The following is a 21,274-nucleotide window of genomic DNA, read 5'->3' as shown; positions in this document are numbered from 1 at the left end:
TGCACCTGGGGGACTGCATGCCCTTGCATGTGTGGTGGAGTGAGCCAAGGCCTCCCATAGACCAACTCGCTAAGCTTGGCCTGTTGCTCTAGGAAGCAGCTTTAGGTTCCAGTAGCTGTGGGGGCAAGGCACAGCGAGACCTTAGTACGTGTGGGACACAGAGGCTCAGTCGGGCTGGAGCAGGAAGCAGGGACAATTGTTGCTGCAGCCTTGCCACAAAGAGGTGGCTGAATGCTGTGTGTAGCTGAGTCCAGGCTGTGACGGAAATATCCTTGCACTTTTCTCTGTACTGCTGGAGGAGGGGTTGGATAGGGCTCATCCTGCAGCAGGCTGTGATGTCGTGTTTTGTCCAGGACGTGTGGGTCTGTCACCTGGCCGTTGTGTGTCTTGTGTCCCTCGTGCACCATCTGAATGTTCTTCTGTTATATAGGTACCATGTCGGACCTTGTGCAGCACCTCTTTCCACTCTCCCACTTCCAAGGTAGCACCTGTGGCTCCAAGTATTACTCCAGTTCCCTTTCTCGTGCAGCTCCCTGGCCCCCCTGGTCCCTGCTGTTCTTGTTTTCCTCGTGTTGTGGCTCCAGCTCTGACTCCTCTGTGTGCTTGTGTATGTGTGCCCGTTTAGCTGAGCCTCCTCTTGCTGGCTGGATGAATGAGCAAACGGAACCCGCTGCCCTGAGATGGCAGCTCTGCAGTCCCCGGCTGCTGAGGGTCTGTGTGCTGCCCTGTTAGCTTGCAAGCAGTGAACTCCAAAAATCCTTCACCCTTTTTTCCCCACAGGTTCAAACAGGTATCTCCTCCCTGAGAAGATGGGTCATGATGTTTCAGCCATGGTTTCATGCTCCAGGGTGTAGCATCATCACTCTCCCAGTGGCTGTGTCCTGGGGTGGGGGGTTCCCTGGGGTGGCCAGGCACCACTAGACCTGGACTTTGTGTTGCAGTGAGCCTGAGGGGGCTGAGATTCCCTCACAGATGGGAGGTAACAGCTCCTGGAGCCCTCTCCCTAGCACCCCACCTCTCCGTGGGATGATGGATGCGTATGTAGCCAAACTCCAGTGCACTGAGCAGTAAGGTCCTGGCAGCTCTTGCCAACTTACCCCTTCCCATAGCCCCAGAGCTCAGGTCACGAGTTTCTTACCTGTGATTTAGGGGTTGCTGCAGGGTGCTGGGTGCTTGGCACTTGCTTGGCAAACCAGCTCTGTCTCAGGGAGCACGTGCAAATGAGGAGTCTGCTCCTGCAGCTGCTGGCCTGGCCTACGGAAAGCACTGCCGTGGGTGCTCCCTCCCTAGAGCATGTGTCCCAGCATGAGGAGGATGTGGGACACTGTGCTTGGCTGTTCTCATGTCCTCACCTGCGATGGACTGAAGCAGAGTGGAGCCACAGGAATGGATATGATAGGGAAACCTGCCAGAGAGGGGGAGGCTGAAGGGGCTCAGTGTGGGAGTTTATCCAGGAGAAGAAGCGAGGAGTAACTGTACCTTAGCCTGCCATTACCTGCATGAACATCCGCTGTCATTCTGGTGGGCCCAGGGCTGACTGTCAAGCCAGACAGGTGAGGAGTTTGTGCCCTTTACTGTTTAAAGAGAGAAAGATTTGCTATTCTGAGTGAAGTCCTGGTCCCCTCTACCTTTGGTATTTAGGAAATTACAAACTTCTCTGTTGTTTGCTGGATAAAGGGTCATTCCTGTGCCTGTCTGGGGAAGAGACATGTCAGAGCCTGCTGCAGAGCACCTCTGAGATAAGGCAGCTCTCGTACTTTTCTTCAAGTGAAGTGGTGCTCAGAGTGTAGAGTTTCCTTTCCTCAGTGTGAGCGCAAGCCCCCTTTCCTCTGACTTGAATGCCCACCTCCCTCCTTTGGGAGCAGCTCTACCCACACAGACCCCTCTCCCTTGCATCTGGCGTGTCTTGGAGGAGAGGTTGCTGCAGAGCTTGAGCTTCGTTAGGAATGATGGAGATGAGGTTGTGCTGCTGATTAGCCTTTGGCACAGTCTGCTGGGGCTGGGTTGGTTCCAGCACAGGGAGAGCACCCACCCTCCACGCAGTGCTGTGGATCCAGTTGGGTGCAGTTTGGCTGCTCTGTGGCAGCGGAGTCTGGTGTCACTCCTGTCCTCGCTGGGATGGAGCTGAACAGAGGATGGGCTCAGCAGTGCTGTGAGGCTGAGGTGGTTTGTGTCTGGGCACATCATCCTTTGGCAGCTTTGCCATTCAGTCACCTGAGTGCTGGCTTAGGCAGTCAAGGGGCTTTGAAAATGGGGTGGGAGCATCTAGGGTTCTAGCATGGGGTCCCTGCTGCTGCTTCCCCATTGCCCTGGCCAGTGAACTGGGCCACAGAGGTGAGCTCAGTTTCTGCTCTGCTCTGTAGCAGGGCTTGTCCGGTGTGGCCAGGGGCACACAGCATGTGGGCTGTGCAGCAAGCACCATGCTGCTGTGCCGCGTCTCTGAACTGTCCCGCTGTTCCTGCGTAGGGCTCGGCGTAGGGAGGCTGCAGGCAGGGCCTGAATTTCACTGTGCAGCAACTCAGGCTAACGCTGCGTGTCAGCCTGCTTTGTCCTCCCAGACTTGCTGTCCGGAGTGTGTGGAGAAGATCTCAAGATGAAATCTTGCGGAGTGCAGAGGGGGCTGCGAGTGTAATCTGCAACAAGGTGTCACGTGTACAGCTGCCTTCTGCAATGACTCAAGGTCCTTCGTGGCCTAGAGAGGGCTGCTGGAAAGTATCTGGGCTCTGTGCCTTAAGAGGATAGGGCTGGTGAGCCCCATCCTAGACGTCTCTGCATAAAGGCCCTCCTGGGGTAAATGGAGATACTTCTGTCTTGCATATGGGGCTGGACAACCCAGGAAGTTCTTGCAGGGCAAGGCAAAAGATGCTCTGATGCTGCAGGAGAGAAATTCTTGGGGTGATGGGGACACCTTGTGCCAAACACCGTGCTTCTTACTCTGGCTCCCCACGGGCACAGCTGGCCTCTGCTCCCCTGGCTGATTCCCTTCCCATGGTCCCTGTGTGACCCAGGTTATGACACGATGGTCCCAGGTGCGGGGTGGCAGACTGTAGGCAGGGCTAGTAGGGGTGCACCCAGTGCTGGGCTGATGGGAGGTGTCTCGGGCTCTCCCCTTCAGGAATCGCATGCATTGCACTGACGTTCGTGGATGAGCATGGCAGCCCCACCTCGCTGACCCATGGGGAGAGGCCTGACCCACTGAAGCTGCCATCCTCCTTGTCCCTCATGGGCCTGCTGCAGGACGCCAACTTTGAAAGCCTCACTGCGGTCAGCAGGCACCAGCCGGAGACTGGCACCCTGGATTCTGGTAGGGAGTGAAACAGGCCACAAGCTGCCAATTCCCTGCTGCCTCCGCATCCCCTGGGTCACCTGTGGGAGGGCTGGTGAACATGGGGATACAGAGCCATGCAGGACTACCCTTCCCCTGCAGAGCCCCGCGTGCTGGTGCGTCTGGATATCTGGGAGAAGGGCAACATCAGCCTGCTGCAGCTGTCGGAGAAGCTGCGCGGGGCCCTGCGCCATGCTCTCTGCGACGCCGTCATGGAGTTCCTCGTGCTGCCGTCCCCGCTCTGCGTGGAGACTGCCTGTCCCCTGGGTGCTGCGGACCTGGAGGAGCTGAGCTCTGCGGGTGAGTGGCCAGCCGGGACGGCCACCCTGAGCCCCCAGCCAGCCTCACTCCTCCAGCCTGGCCTGTAGGAACTGGGGCTGGAGCATCTGGGAGGGAGGAAGCCACTGTCCCCTCTGCAAGCTGCAGTGTGATGTCTCAGGGAATAAGCACTATAGAAATTAGGGTTGGAAGAGATATTTGAAGGTCTGCCTGCTTCCCAAGACTGAATCTACTTTGTTGGGTGTTGCTGAGGGCTCTCTCTGCTCTGGCCAGCCACGGTGGGGTACATGGGTGGGATGCATTAGCAGCGAGAGGCTCTGGAGGGTCTGATTTGCTCTGTCTCCACAGGAGGCCTAAGGAGGACCATGTCAGAGACCAAGGGCCTGGCCCTGGCCACTGGTGGGGCTGGCAAGAGCTGTCCTCCACCCTTGCACTTCACCTCTGCCCCTTCGTCCAGCTCTGGGGAGCCAGTGACACCCACGAGCAAGCTGGGACGCCGCAGCTTCTGGGACATGCTGGTACTGTTGCTGAGGGACCAGTGGGGAGCAGGGCCTGTGAGACCTCATGGTGTATCAGGCCAAGAGGAAGGAAGAGGAGGGATCTGGCTGGGGTCGAGAGGCTGGACTGGTAGCAGGGACTTCGCGATGAGGCTGCTCGCTGGGCTGTGCATGTGCACAGCATTAACTTACCCCCTTCTCCCTAGAGCAAGGCAGAGTCCTCAGAGCTGGGCAGCCCCAAGACTACTGATGACATTGTGCTGGAGAGGCCAGAAGAGGCTCGCACAAGGCGGCGGCACAAGACCGAGAATGTCAAGCAGCATCTGAGCCAGGATCGGGCCACAGCCACAGCTGAACTGGAACAGGCACAGAGGCAAGCATAGCCTGCAGGCCAGGCAGCCGGGGTGTCATTCCTCCACCACCCATACAGTGCTCTGCGGCCTGACATCCTGCTGCCTCTCTCTGCATCTTAACCCTCTGGACCACATCCCCTTTCCTTGCAGTTTCTCCCTTACACAGCCAGTTAGGGAGCTGCCTTCCACACACAAAGCCTCAATCCTTGTTTCTGGAGTGCTGCTGCGAGCACTGCTGTTCTCCCTGCATTGTAGAGCCCTGCACAACACCTGACATCCCTATGGCTGCTCACCCTGAGAGACCAAGCTCAAGAGCTGTGGCAGCTGAAAAAAGGGGCTCCCCAGGCTCTCCTCTGAAATTGGGTGGGGAGAAACCATTGCACCTTTATGCCTTCATTGCTGTTGACTTTGATCTGGTATAACTGTGATTCCCTTTCCTCTTTCCAGACGCCGAGCCTGCCAGTTGGAAGAAGGGGATGTAGGTACCATGCACCCACTCTTCAATCAAACCTGCCAGCAGTGGATGGCATTCATGAACCATTTGGGTATGTCTCTCAGGTCCCAGCTCCTCTAGGTGGGCTGGGGATGGGCCTTTCTCCCCAGAGCTCTGAGGAAAAGTCCTTACATCACACCAAGCCATCTGCCTTCATCCCTTGCTGATCTCTACCTCGTTAGGAACCCTGTCTCTCCCCAGACCTCACCAGAGTCCCATTGGTCTCAGGCCCAGCATCAGCATTACAAAACCATGGCAGGAATCTGGTCATATACCTCTGCACCTGAACACACCTGTTAAGCCTGTGGTTGTGTCTGCCATGCTGCAAGTCCAGGGCTTCCAGTAGTGAAGGAACTGCCAGAAGTAGCAGGGAGGGAGGATCTGAGCCTATGCAAAATGCTTTGGGGCTATGAAGCTACGTGGAAGACCTCTTGCAGGGAGGGAGAGAAGGAGGGATGCCCCTCATATGGTGGACTGGGGTCTGTGACTGCCCTGTTGCTGCTTTCTGGATACCTCTTACTTCAGTGTTTGTACGTAAGCCAGGGAACAAGGAATAAGTGGGGGAATAAAGTGTCATGCTCAGGGCATGCAGATAGTTTGGTCCAGGTCCCACTTCAGGGCAGAGCCTGAAACCTTCAGCCTTTGTCTTCTCTTCCTCCATATAAAGTCCTTATTCTCCAGCTCTGCCTGCCTTAGTCCCTGGCAGAGCAGGAACTTGGCCTGCTTTAGGCAGCAGGCTTGCAGTGGGGCTCCCTTAGCCCTCTCTGCTGCCCAGGCGGGCAGGGCTTGGCTCTGGGGCTGCTCGGTGCCTTGTCCTACAGTGCTTCTCCCATGCAGGGTGCCCATCAGTGCAGCAGTGTTCAGCAGAGATTGTGTCCCGTTTCCTCCTCTCCTCCATCCTCGTGGAAGTGGTGAACCTGGTCACAGCCCTGGCAAATGACACCACTGTCAAGGTGTTTGAGCAGATCTGGTGAGTTACAAGGTTTGTAGGGAGCTGTTTGGCATCAGCAGATGCCAGCCAGCTCCACCAGCCTCTGCTCCTGTGGCTCTACTTGTCACCCACCTCTGGGCTCTTCTTTGCAGCTGCCATCGGGACACTGCCTTCCTGCCCTATAAGCCTGGCCAGAGCGCCAGCCCTCGCCCTGCAGCCGTCAGACACTTCATCCTGCTGGGACGCAACTTCCAGCAGTGGCGATGCAGCACAGAGCAGGGTGAGTGCCTGCCCATCCCAGTGGCTGTGGGGTGGGTGATGTGTGAGCAGGGCTCCCCCCTTCGCTGAGACAGACTGTTTGTGCCCAGAGGTGTGCAGTGGGTGTCTGTTTTCAGCTCCTGAGATCTTATTCTCAAGTTTGATTGTAATTGCTTATGTCAAGACGAGCTGAGCAGTAGTGTGACACAACATCCTGTCGTGCTGCCTTGTTGGCATGTGGGATGAGCTGGTCTGAGGATGCTAACTCTGACTTCTTCCAGCTCACAAAGGGCTGCAGCGCTTCGAGGCTATGGAATTCAGCTCAGCAGAGAGAGGCTCTGACCCAAGCCTTGTTGGACGAGACCTGGTACCTCGGCAAAGGTTCCTCTTCATGGAGATCATCGACAAAAAGGTAGCATTGATGTTTCCTGAAAGCCAAGCTGTTCCAAACTGGCCCAGGGCTAGAAAGGGGAGAGGAAGGGTGCCTCTGCAGGCCACACCTTCCCTAGGCAGGAGCTCTCTGAAGCAGCTGTGCAGGACGTCTCTGCTTGTGCTGCAAGCAGAGCTGGGGCTTCCCTGCAGCACTGTGGGGACTGCCAGTGGGGCAGCAACCCTCACTGGCTCTGGCTTCAGCTGTCCTACTGTGGACTACAGTTGCCCTTTCCCGCCCCACAATAAGGTCTACATCAGGCTGGGCACTTGTGCTGCCTGTGCTGTGGCTGTTGCCAGGGGGACTGGGAATGAGCCACCCTCCCTGTCCCAGCCTTCCATTTCAAAGGGGCTATAGCCACAGGAAGTACCACCCAGAGCACCTGGGGCAGGTCCTTCAGCCTCCCTCCCCCTCCTCTCTCTCCAGCTGACGCTCTACACCTACAACTGGTCCCCAGACCTGGGGGCCAACTTGAACTGCTCACTTACTCGCCTGCTGCAGTGGCAGAATGCCCGGTCCCACATCGTGCACTGCCTCCTCAGCCAGAAGCTGGGGCTCTTCCACCACCATTGCTTCATGGACACACCGTGGCATGAGGACAGCAAGCAGGTAGGGCACCCTGCCAGTCAGGGCAGTCCTTTCCCCTTCAGGTGGGGCCTTGGGAGCTTGGGGTCTGAGGAACATGGCAGACTGTGCTGTGCTTCCGTGTGCTGGTTGGCAGGGCACTCCCAGGTACTCACATATCCAACTGTGACCATATCCAGCCAGGCTGTTGCTATCCACTCTTGGAGACAGCCAGAAGAGGAAAGGGAAACAGGTTTTGCTGTTGACAACACTTACTTGTGACTGGATTATTTAGGGTGGAGGAGGCTGGGGCATGGGCTTCCCACTGCACCTGAGAGCCAAGGCCTGTTCTCAGGACTGGTGATGGGGAAGGCCAACAGATATGTCTGCAGGTGTCCAAAATTGGGTTTACTCTGTTCTTGTGTATCTTTTTCCAAGGCTAGCAGTAAGGAGGTTTTCATGGCTGTGTCTGCTTGCTTAGGAGCCAAATCCTTTCCTGAACTCCACTTTGGAGGTGGATGCGCTGATCCGGAGCGCCAGCCCCCCACCTAGCAAGGAACAAGGCCGGCTGAGCAGCTCTGCCCGCAGCCTGCCGTCTCTGCACTTCCATCCCGATGTGGTGCCCTTTGATGAAGCTCTGCGGGATGTTACAACCATCAAGCGAATATCCCATGGGCCTGAGTCGGGACCTTTTGATCCCGTGTCTCGGCACGGGGCCCAGTTCCTGGAAATCAAGAGCATGGAGAGAAAAGGTAAAGCAAGGGGCCTGATGCCACAGGAGCCTGCCTAATCATCTTGTTCCTGGAAAAGGAGCTAAGAAAGAGCAGAACAGGGGACAGTTTGCAGCTTCTCCTGCAGGGTGCTGTGAGGGGATCATAGAATGAATCACAGAATGGTTTGGGTTGGAAGGGACCTTAAAGATCATCTAGTTCCAACACCCCTGCCATGGGCAGGGACACCTTCCACTAGACCAGGTTGCTCCAAGCCTCATCCAGCCTGGCCTTGAACACTTCCAGGGATGGGGCATCTACAGCTTCTCTGGGCAACCTGTCCCAGTGCCTCACCACCCTCTCCAGGAAGAATCTCTTTCTGATATCCAATCTAAATGTACCCACTTTCAATCTAAACCCATTACCCCTTGTCCTGTTCAGTTTAAACCCATTACCCCTTGTCCTGTCTCTCCAGCTTTTTTGTAGGCTCTTTCAGGTACTGGAAGGCTGTTACAAGGTATTCCCAGAGCCTTCTTTTCACCAGGCTGAACAAGCCCCACTCTCTCAGCCTAGTTTCATAGAAGATGTGCTCCAGCCCTCCGATAGTCATGGGTTATGGCCTGAGTAAGGTGGGAGTGAGGGGAGTGGCAGTACTTGCGGCTGTGGTTTGATACTCTCCTGGCTGCTCCCTTTCTTCCAGAACTGGAGAAGCAGATGAAGATTGAGAATCTCTTTGTTACCTGGCAGCAGAGGTCAGCGCAGTCCAACATGCCCATCAGTGTGAGTACAACCGAGGTGGGCGGGCAGCAGGCTGGGCCTTTGTACAGCACAGTGGGAGCACCAGTTTGCCTGGGCAAAGAGGAGCACTGGAGCTTGGAGCAGGGTGTTATGTCAAGGATGGTGTTTGGCAGTGGAGCCGTGCACTCTGCTTGAGCTTCTGGGGTTGCTAGGCTCTAGCATCACATTTGGACATTGGGGTCTTGCTGCCCAGCACTGGAAAGGCTGCAAAACAGAGGGTTCCCTCTGGAGTTTGATCCCCATTTGAGCAGCAGTGCAGTGCTGCAGACAGCTTGTTCCCAGGCTTGACGGGGGACGTGTGCTGTAACCGTGTTCCTCTGTGCTGTGCAGCTGGCAGACCTGGAGACGCTGAAGCAGTCCTCCCGCCTGGTTCACTACTGTGCTACCCCCTTGCTCTTCGACCCAGCCTTCCGGCAGCAGATCCAGACTGACCAGCACGGCAAGGCAGAGGGGAAGGTGAGCATCACCAGGCACAGCTGGGGTTGGGCTTTAGGCACTGGGGCAAAGGATGGCTTTGCAATCATTTCCAAGGCTGGGTTCCTCTGAGCTCATCCAGGATGAATTTGTACCCTGTAAGATGGAGACTGAAAAAATCCTTGGGTCCTCAAAGCCTTTCTCCCGCAGCCACACCATCCCTGGGGAAGACTGACTTCTGTTTTCTACCCAGGGAATTCAGGGCTGTGTTTGGCAAAGCAATCAGAGAATGCTGTCTGGTACTGATATGTTGAGGAAGGAAGATTCCACTTCATCCATTTAGCAGCATTTAGACCTGGTAAACCTTGCCTGGACCCAGCAAGTAGCAAACAATTGAAACCAAACCAGCTGAATCCTGAGCAGGTTGCAACCTGACAGGCTCTAACTGGTGCAGATCCCACACTGGCTGTTCATGGTCTGTATCTGTGTCAGAAGGGAAGAACAGGCTGTTAGATAAATGTCAGAAGGATTCTGACAGGGTCTTTAAACAGAGGTTGCTGCAGAAATTGAGTACTCACAAGAGAAAGGAAAAGTATTATCACAGAACGAAAACTTCACCTTGTTTTTGGAACAGAGCAAAATGAAAAGGGGTTATTCAATTTGGAGAGCCTGGCAGCAGGGGTGTCCAGGTTGTGTATTGGGTTCTGTATCTCCAGATCATTTATCGCGGTACGTGTGAGATGCCAAGCTTTGCAACGCTGTGTGTCTGCTCAGATTGCTCAGAACAGAAAAAGACTCCAAGAACTTGAGAGGGACCTGAGTAGCCTGTGAAATGAGAGGTATTGTGGGAGCTGGGACCTGGTTCCCAGCAAAGCAGAGCACAATGTGGAGAGAAATTTGAACTCTTCCTGTATTGTACACTAACTGCAGAGCCTGTGCAGAGCAGACAGCTCAGTGGAGTTCTTCAGCTGGTGAACAGTTGCATACAAAAAGCAAACTGTTTAGAGGACATCAGAAAGGGGTGTTAGTATTGTGGGTAATATTCCAATACGTTTCTAAAATACTAAGTATTCTAAAATACTAAAGTATTAATGTCTTCATGTGGACAGTAAGTGTGAGACCAAGCTTGTCTTGTGGCAAAGGCACCGAACTGGAGAGACTCAGAGAAGGTCAGAGAGTAGCTGGAGAGACCCCAGGTAAAGAGACTGCTCCTGAGGTAGGTGAGTGGAAGGGCAGATAGAAATATGTAAAAGAGCCACAGGCTTGAAGTAGAGAGGTCAAGAAAAGAAACCTCAGTCTTTCACAGCACAAAGACCAGGAGTATTCAAGACACCAGAAGGAGACCTGAAAATGGTGTAAAGGAAACACTGTTCCTGTTCTGTGCTACTGAACTACTAGTAAATCCTGAGAAGCCAGCAGGATTCGTAAGGGGACTGGACTCTTACTATGGCAGTAGGAGCTGAAACTCTGTTGAGCCTCGTGCTGAGAGCCACTAAAACTTTGTGGAAGCCTTTCTGTGGGGGGAGATGTGAATTATCCCTTTCTGCCAGGGCACCTTTTCCTGTAGTCTGTTGAAGTGCTGTTAGGGCAGTCCATGGCTTGGTAAAATTTGGATCTTGTGTTGTAGCATGTGCACTAGGACAGTGTGTGAGGAACCAGCTGTTAGTGCTCTCTGGCAGAGGGAGATCTGCCCGCCGCTCACCCAGAGTAGCTGGTGGTGACCCAGTGGCCTGCTGGGGCCAGACGTAGCAGGTCTCCTTAGGAAATGATTTTCTCTTCCAGAAGCGCCACCGCTCAAATGACTCTACAGCTTCAGGGAGGGACCGCAGCCACAGCTGCGACTCGACAGAAGCGCTGCCCTGCAAGGTGAAGGAGGAGCCCTGGCTGCAGGAGATGTGCAATGCCTTCTTGCAGCAGTACATCCAGTACCTGCAGAGCATGGGCTTCATTCTGGTCCAGGTGCGGCCACCCTCGCCCACCACTCGCAGGTCAGTGGCGTTCTGGGAACCCTGTTGCTGGAGAAACACCGGCACGCTGAGCTATGCCCTGGTCTGATGCAACAGGAGACGCTGGCTCCCCTGCTCAAGGCTCTCTCTGCTGTCATTTCCAGTAGCACAAGCCGGATCCGAGCTCTGGCAGCAATGGGTGTGGAGGGGAGAGGGTCCTTCTCCTATACGAAGCCAAAAGCAGAGGGGAGTCCAAAGGTGAGTGCATGTCTGTTAGAGGGGTGAAACTGGGGTGGGAGTCAGTCTGTGGGGTGGGGCAGTTCTGGTTAGCTTTTGAATCAGTTTTAGGCAGAAGGGGTGTGAGAGGGCAGAGAAAGCACCGACAGAAAAAAAAAAAAAAAGACTTTGTGTAGACCAGCACGTCCTTTGGGGTGCTGGGTCAGATGAGACCTCCTTGCCCTCCTGCATGTCTTCCTGTAGCTGGTACTGGGTGGAACCAGGGCAAATCTCAGAAGGGTGGCAACAACCTGGAGGGTGCTCAGAAGAGGAACAGGGTGACCTGGGGCCAGGACAGCTGCCTTTGGGTGTGATTCTGGAGGTTTACCTGTCAGAGAAGCCTCAGCACCTATGACGAAGGGCAGTTCTGGGGCAGAAGGATCTTCAGTTAAAGTGAGATGAATGCTGCAGTTGAAGAGATGAAGGATAAACCCAGAACGGCTCTACTGCGGAGGAGGCTGAGCAGACTGATGCTTTTCATTTCCAAAGAAGTGGCAACTAGAGAGGGACAGGACAGAGCTCTACCAAGTCACAGCTAGCCTGGAAAGGGATTGACTCCTTGCTGTCTTAATACAACAGCTAGATACCATCAAGTGAAAACACTGGGAGCCAGTTTCAAAGCAAAAGGGAGTGTTTCTTAGTGCAGCAGGTAACAGCAGTCTTTGTCAAAAGGTTTGTGAACGCTAAGAGCTTATGTGGGTTTTGTGAACACGAGAGCTTACAAGAGAACAGGTACGTACCTGGAAGAGGAATCCATCTGGGTCGCTGGATAGGCAGGAACCATCTGCAGCTCATGAAATCACCCAGGGATGATGGGAGCACATAGCATTTGCTAACCCTTTCTGACACTTTCCTGGCACCCAGCTTTGGCTGAGGATGGTACAGGATTGTGGGCAAGACAACACCTTGCATTTAGAATGAGAAGAGAAATCTGCTGGAACAAATTAACAGACGACTAGTGAATTTGCTGTCAGCTGAGCTCTGAGTCCAAACTGGATGCCTCTGATAGCTGCTGTGTCAAGCAGATGTGATGGTGTGCAGAGTGCTCAGCAGGGAGAGGTGGGAATGAGGTTTTGTGGGCAGCATCACCCTTTTAGCTCCCAGTGTCCTCAAGCTCTAAAGATGCCCTGTCCTGAGTAAGCAGGAGGCGAAGAGAGCAGTATGCCTGATGTGCTCCCTTGAAGACTGTTTGTTAGGTTTCTTAGAACTCTTTTCACAGTCAGCTCTGGCATGTCTGCTCTCCTGCCTCCAGTGAGGATGCTGGGTTGATGAGGCCTCTGTTTTTCCACCTCTGCCACAGAGCCTTGTGGCAGCCTCTCACTCTGGTGTGCGGGCAGCTCTCCTGTGCCAGAGAGCCTCTCCAACTTCGTCCTTCTCTTCCCAGAGCACAAGCCCTGCTGTTGCCACCTATCATCTACAGAGAGCTCTTCCGGGTGGGATTGTGCTGATGGAGTTGGCTTTCCAGGTAAGAAAGAACAGGAAACAAAGTACAGTCTCTGGGGGTTTGGGGACAGTGTTCAGATGTGAGAGAGTGATGAGGAGGAGTGCAGCAGGGATATGCTAATCTTCCTTTCTTATCCTGCCTGTGCCGTGGTCCTGCAGGACTGTGGATCATGTAGGAATGGTTCTGCAGGCTCAGAGCTGTAAGAGCTGCCTGGAGGGAGGGTGGCTAATAAAAGATGCAGCGGCTCAGCACCCAGTAGGGTGCTCTGTGCTCAGCCATGTGTTGGCTGGGCTGGCTTGATTCAGACAGGAGGGGGGAGTCAAAACATGGAGCAAGAGGGTCTGGGGTGAAGCATGGGGACTGTTCTCCTTCCCTGGAGTGGCTCAGGCCTGCACTGTGCTCATGTGCTCTCTCCTCCAGGGCTATTACTTCTGTGTGAAGCAGTATGCGCTGGAGTGCTCACGGATCCCCATGGGCCAGTCTGTAAACTCCCAGGTAATGGCTTTGCAGGTACTCTTCAGGGTCAGGGGCTGCTTTTTGAGACAGAGCGATCTCTGGAACAGTGGGCATTTGAGGTGCAGCAAATTCTGGAGAGCTCTACTCCTTCCTCCTGGAAAAGCAGAACTGCACAGAGCCTTTTGCAGCCACGTGCCCTCCATGGCCTGCTGCTTGAGCAGATCTGGAGTGCAGTGAAAGCGGGTGGGAGGTTTGGCAAGAGAATGACTCGTCCTAACTTGCAGAACAAGATGGAGCAGGCTGGGGAAGAATAGGAGCACTTCTGGCACAGATGACTGCTCCAGGGAAAGCCAGTGCATGGAAAGCCAGAAGCTCTCCACTTTCCTTGGAACAAAAGGGAAGCGGAATGGGAACAAGGATCTGTGAACATGGATGGCAGCCCTTTGCTGGAGGAGATCACTTTCTGCACCATGAGCCCTGGTTCTTGATACCTCTGTGCTTGGTCTACAGCACCACGGGGTTGCCTGTCGGAGGCAGGCATGACCATACTGTCCTATCCAAGATGGCTCTGGGGCAAGGCCGTGTCTTTCATACGCTGAGAGTGGCTCTCCTAAGCTTAGAGCCCGCCAGAGCCTTGCCAGAGGGTTTGCTGAGCCTTTCCTGGGAAGCCTGCATGTGCACAAGGCAGGGTTACCAGGCTGCAGCTGGCACTGCAGGGAACATCCAGGCTCTTTCTGGCTGACTTGGGAAAAAACTTTGCCTGGTTTTGCACTGAGAGGGGATGGTCCTGGGAGCAGTGGGCAAGAGGTGTGGGGCTTGTTACAGGGACCTGGCCAGCCTTCCCACATGCTGGGACTAGCCTAGAGTTGGGCTTCTCTGCCCCTTCTCTCCCTTTGTCCCATGCTGGGCCTGTACAGGACAGGCTGGATGCAGGAACAGGGCCAGGCAGTGCCTTGTCCCTCTTCCCACTGGCTGTACATCTCTCTCCATCAGGGCACTCTTACTGCCAGAGCTCGCAGCAAGAGCTGCATGGGACCCAGCTCCGTCTCTGAGTCTGCGGTACGTCCTCTCCTCCCACTGCCAAACTGGGCACGGCAGGACCTGTCAGTGCAGGCTGAACTTCCACTGACTATGCTTCCACCCTTCTGCCCCAGTGCCTGGCAGCGGGAGCTGCCTCTCGCCTCCTGTGCAGTACAGCCTCCTGTGCCTTCCGTAGCAGTACATACCACAGTGGGCAGCCCAGCCTGGGAGGAGGATGGGGGGGCCCTGGGTGCTGGCATGGGGGCAGTGCCTTGTGTTTCTTGCTCTTTGCCCTGCCTTCCCTGGGGCAGAGCTATCTGCTCCCCTTGGGCTAGTCCTGGTTGTGCAGGTTGCCCTCTGGCTTTGGCAGCAGCGATGCGGGTGGTGTGGAGAGCGGGGGCAGCCTGTTCTGTTGTGCCAATGCCTGCCTGCTGGGTTTCCCTGCTTGCCCCTTCTTAAACCAAGGAATTATGGTGTAGGTCAGCTGTTCAGAGGCATCGGAGCCAAAAGACAAAACTCTGGGCTCCTGGCATGAGGGCACTGCTGAGGCCTTCACCGACGCTGTCCCCTGGCACAGTAGTTGCAGCTGTGCTGGGGGCATGGTCAGGGCGGGGGTGAAGGCTGGTGCTGCCCTCGTGAAGGACCGGCATGCTGGGCAGAGGTGGTGGCCATGTGCTGGAGGGGCCCTCCCTTTGGGCACAGCTGTGACACACCAGCCTCCACTGGATCTGTCTTCCCACGGCAGCCTGGGTCCCTGTTAGTTACTGAGCACAGGGCATCAGCAGCTCTGCTGTTGTCCATCTCTGGGTCCAACTACTCCCACAGGCCCCTGTGCTGCCTCCTGCTCTCAAGGATATGTTCAGGGAGTCAGTCTTTGCCTGTAGATCCAGAACTTGCTGGCACTCCAGCCCTGGTGTGTCCTGTACCTGCCGGGGGACTAGGCAGTGCAGAGCAGCATTGGGCTGAAAGGAGGCTGCGTCCTTCACAGCCACGTGGCTTTCAGCTCAAAGCAGGGACGAACCTCATGCCAAAAGGGAGGCAGTGCTGATCAGTCGGTGCTGCTACTGCAGACCAGAACTGGGGTCAAGTGTTGAAGGAGCCAGCGATCTGGATCCCTTGGGGCCAGGCCTGCGGGTCTGCTATTTGCACTGCGCACACAGCTTCTCGGCTGCATCCTGCTCTGGTGTCAGGGCAGGGGTGGCTGCACTGGCTCTGCCGTGCCTTGCTGACAGCAGGGCCTTGCAAGAGGGTGAGGTGCCTGGTAACGTTCCTGCTGTGACTCCCTGTCCCTCCGCAGCTCTCTATGCTCTTCACGGAGGAGTGTGACAAGGTGCGGGACCTCATGCACGTGCATTCATTCAGCTACGACTTCCACTTGCGTATAGTCCACCAGTATCTGCTGGGTTCCCACATGACCCTCCGCCAAGGCTACCATCTCACCAGCTTCCTGGAAGATTTCATTGCCCACCACACTGACATCCCCAAATTTGGCCGCAACCATGTTTTCCAAGGTGAGTAGCTCAACATGTGATCAGTCTGGGGATCACCGGTCCATAACTTGGCAAAAGGTTCCCGAGTGCTTTACAAATAAACCTAACCTTGGGACTGTCCAGGGAGAGTGTGATATGAGGGGCCCAGTTCAGAGGAAGTCCTTGCTGCCCTGTTGTGCAAGGGAGGTGGGTTGCTCTAGAGCTCTGTCCCCCGGAACAATTTGTAGGACAGCAGGTAAGAGGTGCTGAGCAGCTCCTGTGACAGCTGTGTGTCCTCCTGCACTAGGCATGCTGGCCCTACCCACCAACATGATCACTGCGCACCAGCTCTACAACTACATCGCTGACCACGCCAACACCTACCACATGAAACCCTTGCGCATGGCCCGGCCGGCCACAGGCAGTGACAACAAGAAGGGGACACCTGGCACAGAGCAGAACGAATATGCACTGGTCTCTATTTGGAACAGGTGAGTGCATCTGCTGCAGGTTCCTGGAGCTGCGGGGCTTGGTGGGCACCCCTAAGTCCTGGGGTCACTGCCCAGGGTGCCAGGCAGCAGCTCTGCCCAGCTTTTCTGAGATGGCCAGTGGGTGCTGCACGTGTGGGCTCGTGCCTCTGACATTTGCCATCGCACCCGAGGGGTCCTGCTGTGACAAATTCCCCATGGCCAATAGTTCCGTTGTGACCAAGAGCTCTGGGGGAACAAAGTGAGGTCCCCTTCGTACTGATGTGCTCTTGCTCTCAGCTCGGGCTCCTACAAGGACTCCGAAGGTCTGCGCCATCACGATGACTTTGACGTGTCCCTCCTGGTGTGTCACAGCGCAGCACCCTTCGAGGAGCAGAGCGAGGCTGAGAGACGTATGCTGCGGTGAGCGCTGGGGCCCAGGGATGTGACACTGAAGCTTCCTGGTGGGGGAGGAGGGCTCTGGGAGGGACTGGCTTTGCCTGGGACAGGCAGGTTTGGTGCTCTCTGGGGAGGCTTCTCACAGGGAACTGGGCAGTGTGGTATCTGTCCTTGTCTGGGCAGAGAAGCACCCTTACTGGCAGTGACAGAGAGGCTCATGATGCCTTTGCAGCCCAGCAGATAAGGGAGCGTCCCTTCCCTGGGTCACAAGTGTCTCCTTGCTTTCAGCTTGCGTTTCTACGTCATCATGACCAGCCAGCGGGAGCTCTTCCCCCGGCTTACGGCCGACATGCGACGCTTCAAGAAGCTGCCGCGCTTGCAGCGGGAAGTGCTGGAGCCTGTGGTGGGCCGGGCAGCGTGGGAGGCAGCGGAGCCGGAGCCGAGCCTGGGGGCGCAGCAGCCTGCAGAGCGGGAGCTGTGGCAGGACGTGGAGGACAGCAGCGAGTTCTACGCGGGGGGCACGCAAGTCAAACTGGGGCCTGGGCTTTTCTACACCTCGCCGCTATTTCCCCTGCTGGCTTCCGAGGTGGCCTCGGCCCAGAAGCAGCTCAGCAGCATGGTGCAGCTGGCCAAGTGCCACTGCCGCAGGGACAACCTCTGGAAGCGTCTCTTCCTCCTGGAGCCTCTGGCTTCTGACAAGCTGAAGCTGGGCAAGCTCTCACTGGTGGAGCTGGAGGAGCTGCTCGATGCCGTGCATGGGAAATCCATTGCTGATGTCGACCCCCAGCTGGTGAGCAGCAGGGGTGGAGGGATGGTGCACAGCAGACGTTGTCCTGCTCTGGGTAGCGTGTGGGTAAAGGGCCTGCAGGGCTCTTCCTGCTTGGTGGGAAGATAGAGGCAGGAACATAGCTCCTAGCTGGCAGGGGAAGGGGAGACTGCATGGCCCTGTCTGTGGAGAGTGGGTAGCTCTGGGTCAGCGTACCTCACTGGGCTGTGATGGATGCATCTGATTTGGGTTTCTGAAGGTTACTGTAGCATTAAGGCTGCTGGTGCCATGGCTAGAAGGAGGCTGAAATTAGCCCTTTTCCATGCCTGCAGGGATGCTTCCTCACCATGACAGTCTCCTGGTACCAGAGCCTCATCAAAGTGCTGTTGAGCCGCTTTCCCCAGAGCTGTCGGCACTTCCACAATGCTGAAACCGGCACCCAGTATCTGGTAAGACACAGCCCCCCGTGCACTTGCAGCCCCTCTCCCTTATCCAGGGCCCCTGCCTGCTGCGGCTTCTTGCAGCATGAGCCTGGCTTTGCTCAGGACAACATGGGCACTGTTGTGATGTTGCTCTTCACTCTGGTGCAGCATGAGGTGTGTGCTCTCGTGGCACAGCAGTGTCTGTTTGTCTGTCCCCTTCACACCCAGATCCTCATGCCGTGTTTGTCCTTGGGGTTTGGCAGTGTCACCTGTGAGCCAGGCAGACTCGCACCTTCGTGGCTCTATCTTGCCACTCACCCTGCACATCAGCAGGTTCTGGGTTGGGTGTTGTTCGTATCCCTGTCCTGGGGTTTGTGCTGTCTCCTCTGCAATTTGCACTGTGGCTCTTTTGGCAGGTTGTGCTCAACCAGAAGTTCACGGATTGCTTCGTTCTTGTGTTTCTGGATTCCCATTCAGGAAAGACGGTAAGAACTTGGGAACATAAGAACAGCTACATTGGCTCAGGCCATGAGTCTGTTCAGATTCATCCAGCGGTTGCCAAGGGCGGGTCCCCACAGGGAGAAGAAGAGCAAGTCAAGAAGTTTGTTAACACCTTTCCCACTGTCCCCACAGCTCACAAACTGCGGCCCGGGTCTGGCCTGAGCTAGAGGTGGCCTTTCACATTTATTTGATAGCCTTCCATAGCTTTATTTCCTTTGGTTAATTTGTGGCATTCATGATTTCCCTCAGCTTGCTGCTCCATGATGCAGTTACAATGTAGGTGAGGAGCTACCTTCCTTGGCTTGTTTATGAACCTCCTGCTCTTTTCCTGTGATGCCCCTTTGTTCTTACATTGAAAAACAGCAGCTGATCCCCTTTTCCTTCACAGGGTTGCTTTTGGCTCATGCTCACAGCTGTCTCTATCCAGGCTGGAGAGCCCTCCTGTATTCAGTCCAAAGCCAGAGCCCACTGGCTCTGCCTGGGAGGGGTCACCAGCACTGGGGGCTGCTCCTGCCTGGGCAGAAAGGAAGGGGACCTGCACTGTGAGGGTCCCAGACCTGCATGGGTCTTGGCCTTCTTTGGACTTGAGGGCAAGACGACCTTGCTGTCGGCTGTGCTCCCAGGCAGGGTGCAGGAAGGGTCACAGGGAACGCAGCTCCATGTGGGAGTAGGGGATCTGAGATGCTTCAGTCCACAGTGAGGCTTTTGCAGAGACTGCTCCGTAACCGATCCCTTTGTACATAAATCACCCTCCATCCTAAAGGCAGGGAGGGAGCCAGAGGGGTGGTGCCTGCTGGAAGGCTGCTGTGTACTTCCTGCCAACCTGATGGTGAGGAGCTCTTCCCATTTTGTGCTGGAGCTTTGTCACGGGCAGTGCTGTCCTCTTCATGCCAGTGGTAGCTCAGAGCTGAAACGGCTCTTCACACTGCGGGTACCTGCTTGCTCCCCAGTCCCCTAGATCCACCTCCACATCTGAAGGTGGAATTTCTGCTAACCCCGTGTTGCTGTGTTACGCAAGCCAAGCTCTTAAGACTGTCTTCCCTTCTCCAATGGCTTCGCTGTCATTCAGGGCCCTTCAGGGCTCAGGTCAGACTTTGTAAACACAGCTATCCAGGACTGCAACCAGTATTCCTGAGGAGTCTCCGCAGAGCCTTCTGCGATGGCACTGAGGCTTTTCTGTCCCTGCCCGGTGCTTTTGGTACAGCCTGAGGGGGGTATCTGTCAGCCTTTGCATGGTCATGTCTCGCTGGTCACAGTGTCACCTTGTGGTCACTGATAAAATACACCCAGGCTCTCCATCCCTTCTCCCAGCGACTCCCATCTTGCCACAGAAATCCTTTGTTCCTCGCCTTGTATTTTGTCCTTAATGGTCATCTCATACCTGTGGCTTTGCAAAAGTGTCTAGGACTTTTTTTGCATTATCCCGATCCTCAGATTCTACCAGCATTTGTAACCTCTCTCCAGCCTGTTAATTCCCCTTTCAGAACTACCATCTCCACCTTAAAATTTTTACGTTAATTCCTACCTTTTCAGTGTAACTAAATTTCCCACGCGGCACTACATTCCTGAAAGGCAGATGAGATATACCATGATTCCTTTATCTAGAAGCATTACTTTACAAAAGAGAACTCCGGCGTTGGCACATCGCTGTCATAACAGAGCTGCATCCTCCTCGTGGTCCTTCCTCTCCAAGCCAGCTCTGACGCCTTGCACGCTGCTGGAGTTGTGCTCACAAATCAGGTTCTCTTCCCTCTTAAATGATGGCGGTGCCCTTGCTGTGTCGCGGTTACACAGCTCTTCTTACAGGTTTGTTAGGAGACCCTGGCTACTAGGTGTGCCGTGTTTCAGCCCTGGAGAACATCCAGTTCCCGTGTCTTGCTTCCATGGCGCTTATCTCGGTGCACGGGGTCGCTCACATTTTTCTTTTGCCTCAGACCCTTCAACCTTCTCTTTGAACCCTGTTCTCTGCTCCCCTCTGGCCCTGCCTGCCTTGTCAGTACAGTCACTAATAAGAACGGAGCAGCCAGCTTTTATTTTTAGGATTGCAGTTATTACGTCTAATCGCCTCCCCTTCCCCATTTGTTGCACTCCTACTCTTTGCCTTGGAGGAAGAAATTTCCCTCTGGTTTCCCTGGAAGCCCCTGTTACTGTGGAGGCAGTAGGATCCCTTCCTCTTCTGAGGCTGCTGCTGGAGTTGGTACAGCTGCAGATGCATGGGGGCTGGGACAGAGGGATTGGGCAAGCCCTTCCACCTCAGTTCCACTAGGAAAGTTGGGAGGAGGCTCAAACATACTTTCTCACAGAAGGAGGCTTCGTGCTGTTGCCATTCTGGGACTTCTCCCAGAATCTGCCCAACACGGCCAAGCAAACGTCGTGCATCTGGGCCAGGGAATGCACAGTGCTTGTCTGAATCCTGTCCCCTGACCTGCTCCTTCTTCTCGGCAGAGCCTCACCGTGGTTTTCCGGGAGCCATTCCCAGTGCAGCCCCAGAACAGCGAGAGCCCGCTGCCACAGCTTGTGTCCACGTACCACCACCTGGAGTCAGTTATCAACACTGCCTGCTTCAACCTCTGGACAGGCCTGCTCTAGCACTGGCACCCGTGGCCTGGAGCCATACACGTACCGGACCTTGCAGTGCGGCGCTGCTGAGGGGGACGATGGGGATGAACAGGCCTCGGAGGACGGCCTGTGCTCCAGCACTGCAGGCAGCGCACGTGGGTACTGAACTGAGGAGCCTGGGGATGTGCACCTCCATCGCTCGCTGGCTGGCGTGGCCCTCGGAGCCCTGTTTTGGGGGAGTTTGATACTGAACGACCTTGAACTGAACTGGAAGGGCTGCTGTGGTTTGGCTGCTGTGGTTTGGCTGAAGTAGAACGGCTCTCAGGGACACGGCTTAGGCATCTGCAGGCGAGTTCTGCCTGCTGGGAAGGCAGGGAGGAGCAGACACGGAACGTCTTCTGCACAGGGCAGCACTGCACAGTGCTCTGGCTTTAGGCAGAAAGACTCGTGGACTTCAGGGCTGCGGGCAGTGAGGCTGCCCACTTCCGGCCCTTAGC

General features: G+C 55.5%; 1 protein-coding gene across 1 annotated transcript in view; it reads left to right on the top strand.

The window, feature by feature from the left end:
- The window catches only part of SZT2 (seizure threshold 2 homolog (mouse)), a 58,542-nt gene extending 37,735 nt beyond the window's left edge, over positions 1-20,807 (top strand). The window contains exons 49-71 of the mRNA XM_010154860.1: positions 3,116-3,304; positions 3,428-3,625; positions 3,953-4,122; positions 4,308-4,474; positions 4,902-4,999; positions 5,785-5,917; positions 6,031-6,158; positions 6,418-6,548; positions 6,993-7,175; positions 7,612-7,882; positions 8,541-8,620; positions 8,969-9,094; positions 10,835-11,040; positions 11,163-11,256; positions 12,659-12,739; positions 13,139-13,213; positions 15,492-15,705; positions 15,971-16,154; positions 16,431-16,553; positions 16,818-17,319; positions 17,628-17,744; positions 18,134-18,202; positions 20,664-20,807. Coding sequence (XP_010153162.1) covers positions 3,116-3,304; positions 3,428-3,625; positions 3,953-4,122; positions 4,308-4,474; positions 4,902-4,999; positions 5,785-5,917; positions 6,031-6,158; positions 6,418-6,548; positions 6,993-7,175; positions 7,612-7,882; positions 8,541-8,620; positions 8,969-9,094; positions 10,835-11,040; positions 11,163-11,256; positions 12,659-12,739; positions 13,139-13,213; positions 15,492-15,705; positions 15,971-16,154; positions 16,431-16,553; positions 16,818-17,319; positions 17,628-17,744; positions 18,134-18,202; positions 20,664-20,807 — 3,683 coding nt within the window. The remainder of the gene's footprint in view (positions 1-3,115; positions 3,305-3,427; positions 3,626-3,952; positions 4,123-4,307; positions 4,475-4,901; positions 5,000-5,784; positions 5,918-6,030; positions 6,159-6,417; positions 6,549-6,992; positions 7,176-7,611; positions 7,883-8,540; positions 8,621-8,968; positions 9,095-10,834; positions 11,041-11,162; positions 11,257-12,658; positions 12,740-13,138; positions 13,214-15,491; positions 15,706-15,970; positions 16,155-16,430; positions 16,554-16,817; positions 17,320-17,627; positions 17,745-18,133; positions 18,203-20,663) is intronic.
- Positions 20,808-21,274: the final 467 nt, after the last annotated feature.

The sequence above is a fragment of the Eurypyga helias genome, unplaced genomic scaffold (genome assembly GCF_000690775.1).
Source record: "Eurypyga helias isolate BGI_N326 unplaced genomic scaffold, ASM69077v1 scaffold15457, whole genome shotgun sequence".
Lineage (NCBI taxonomy): Eukaryota > Metazoa > Chordata > Aves > Eurypygiformes > Eurypygidae > Eurypyga > Eurypyga helias.
This window is presented reverse-complemented; position numbering and strand designations above follow the sequence as displayed.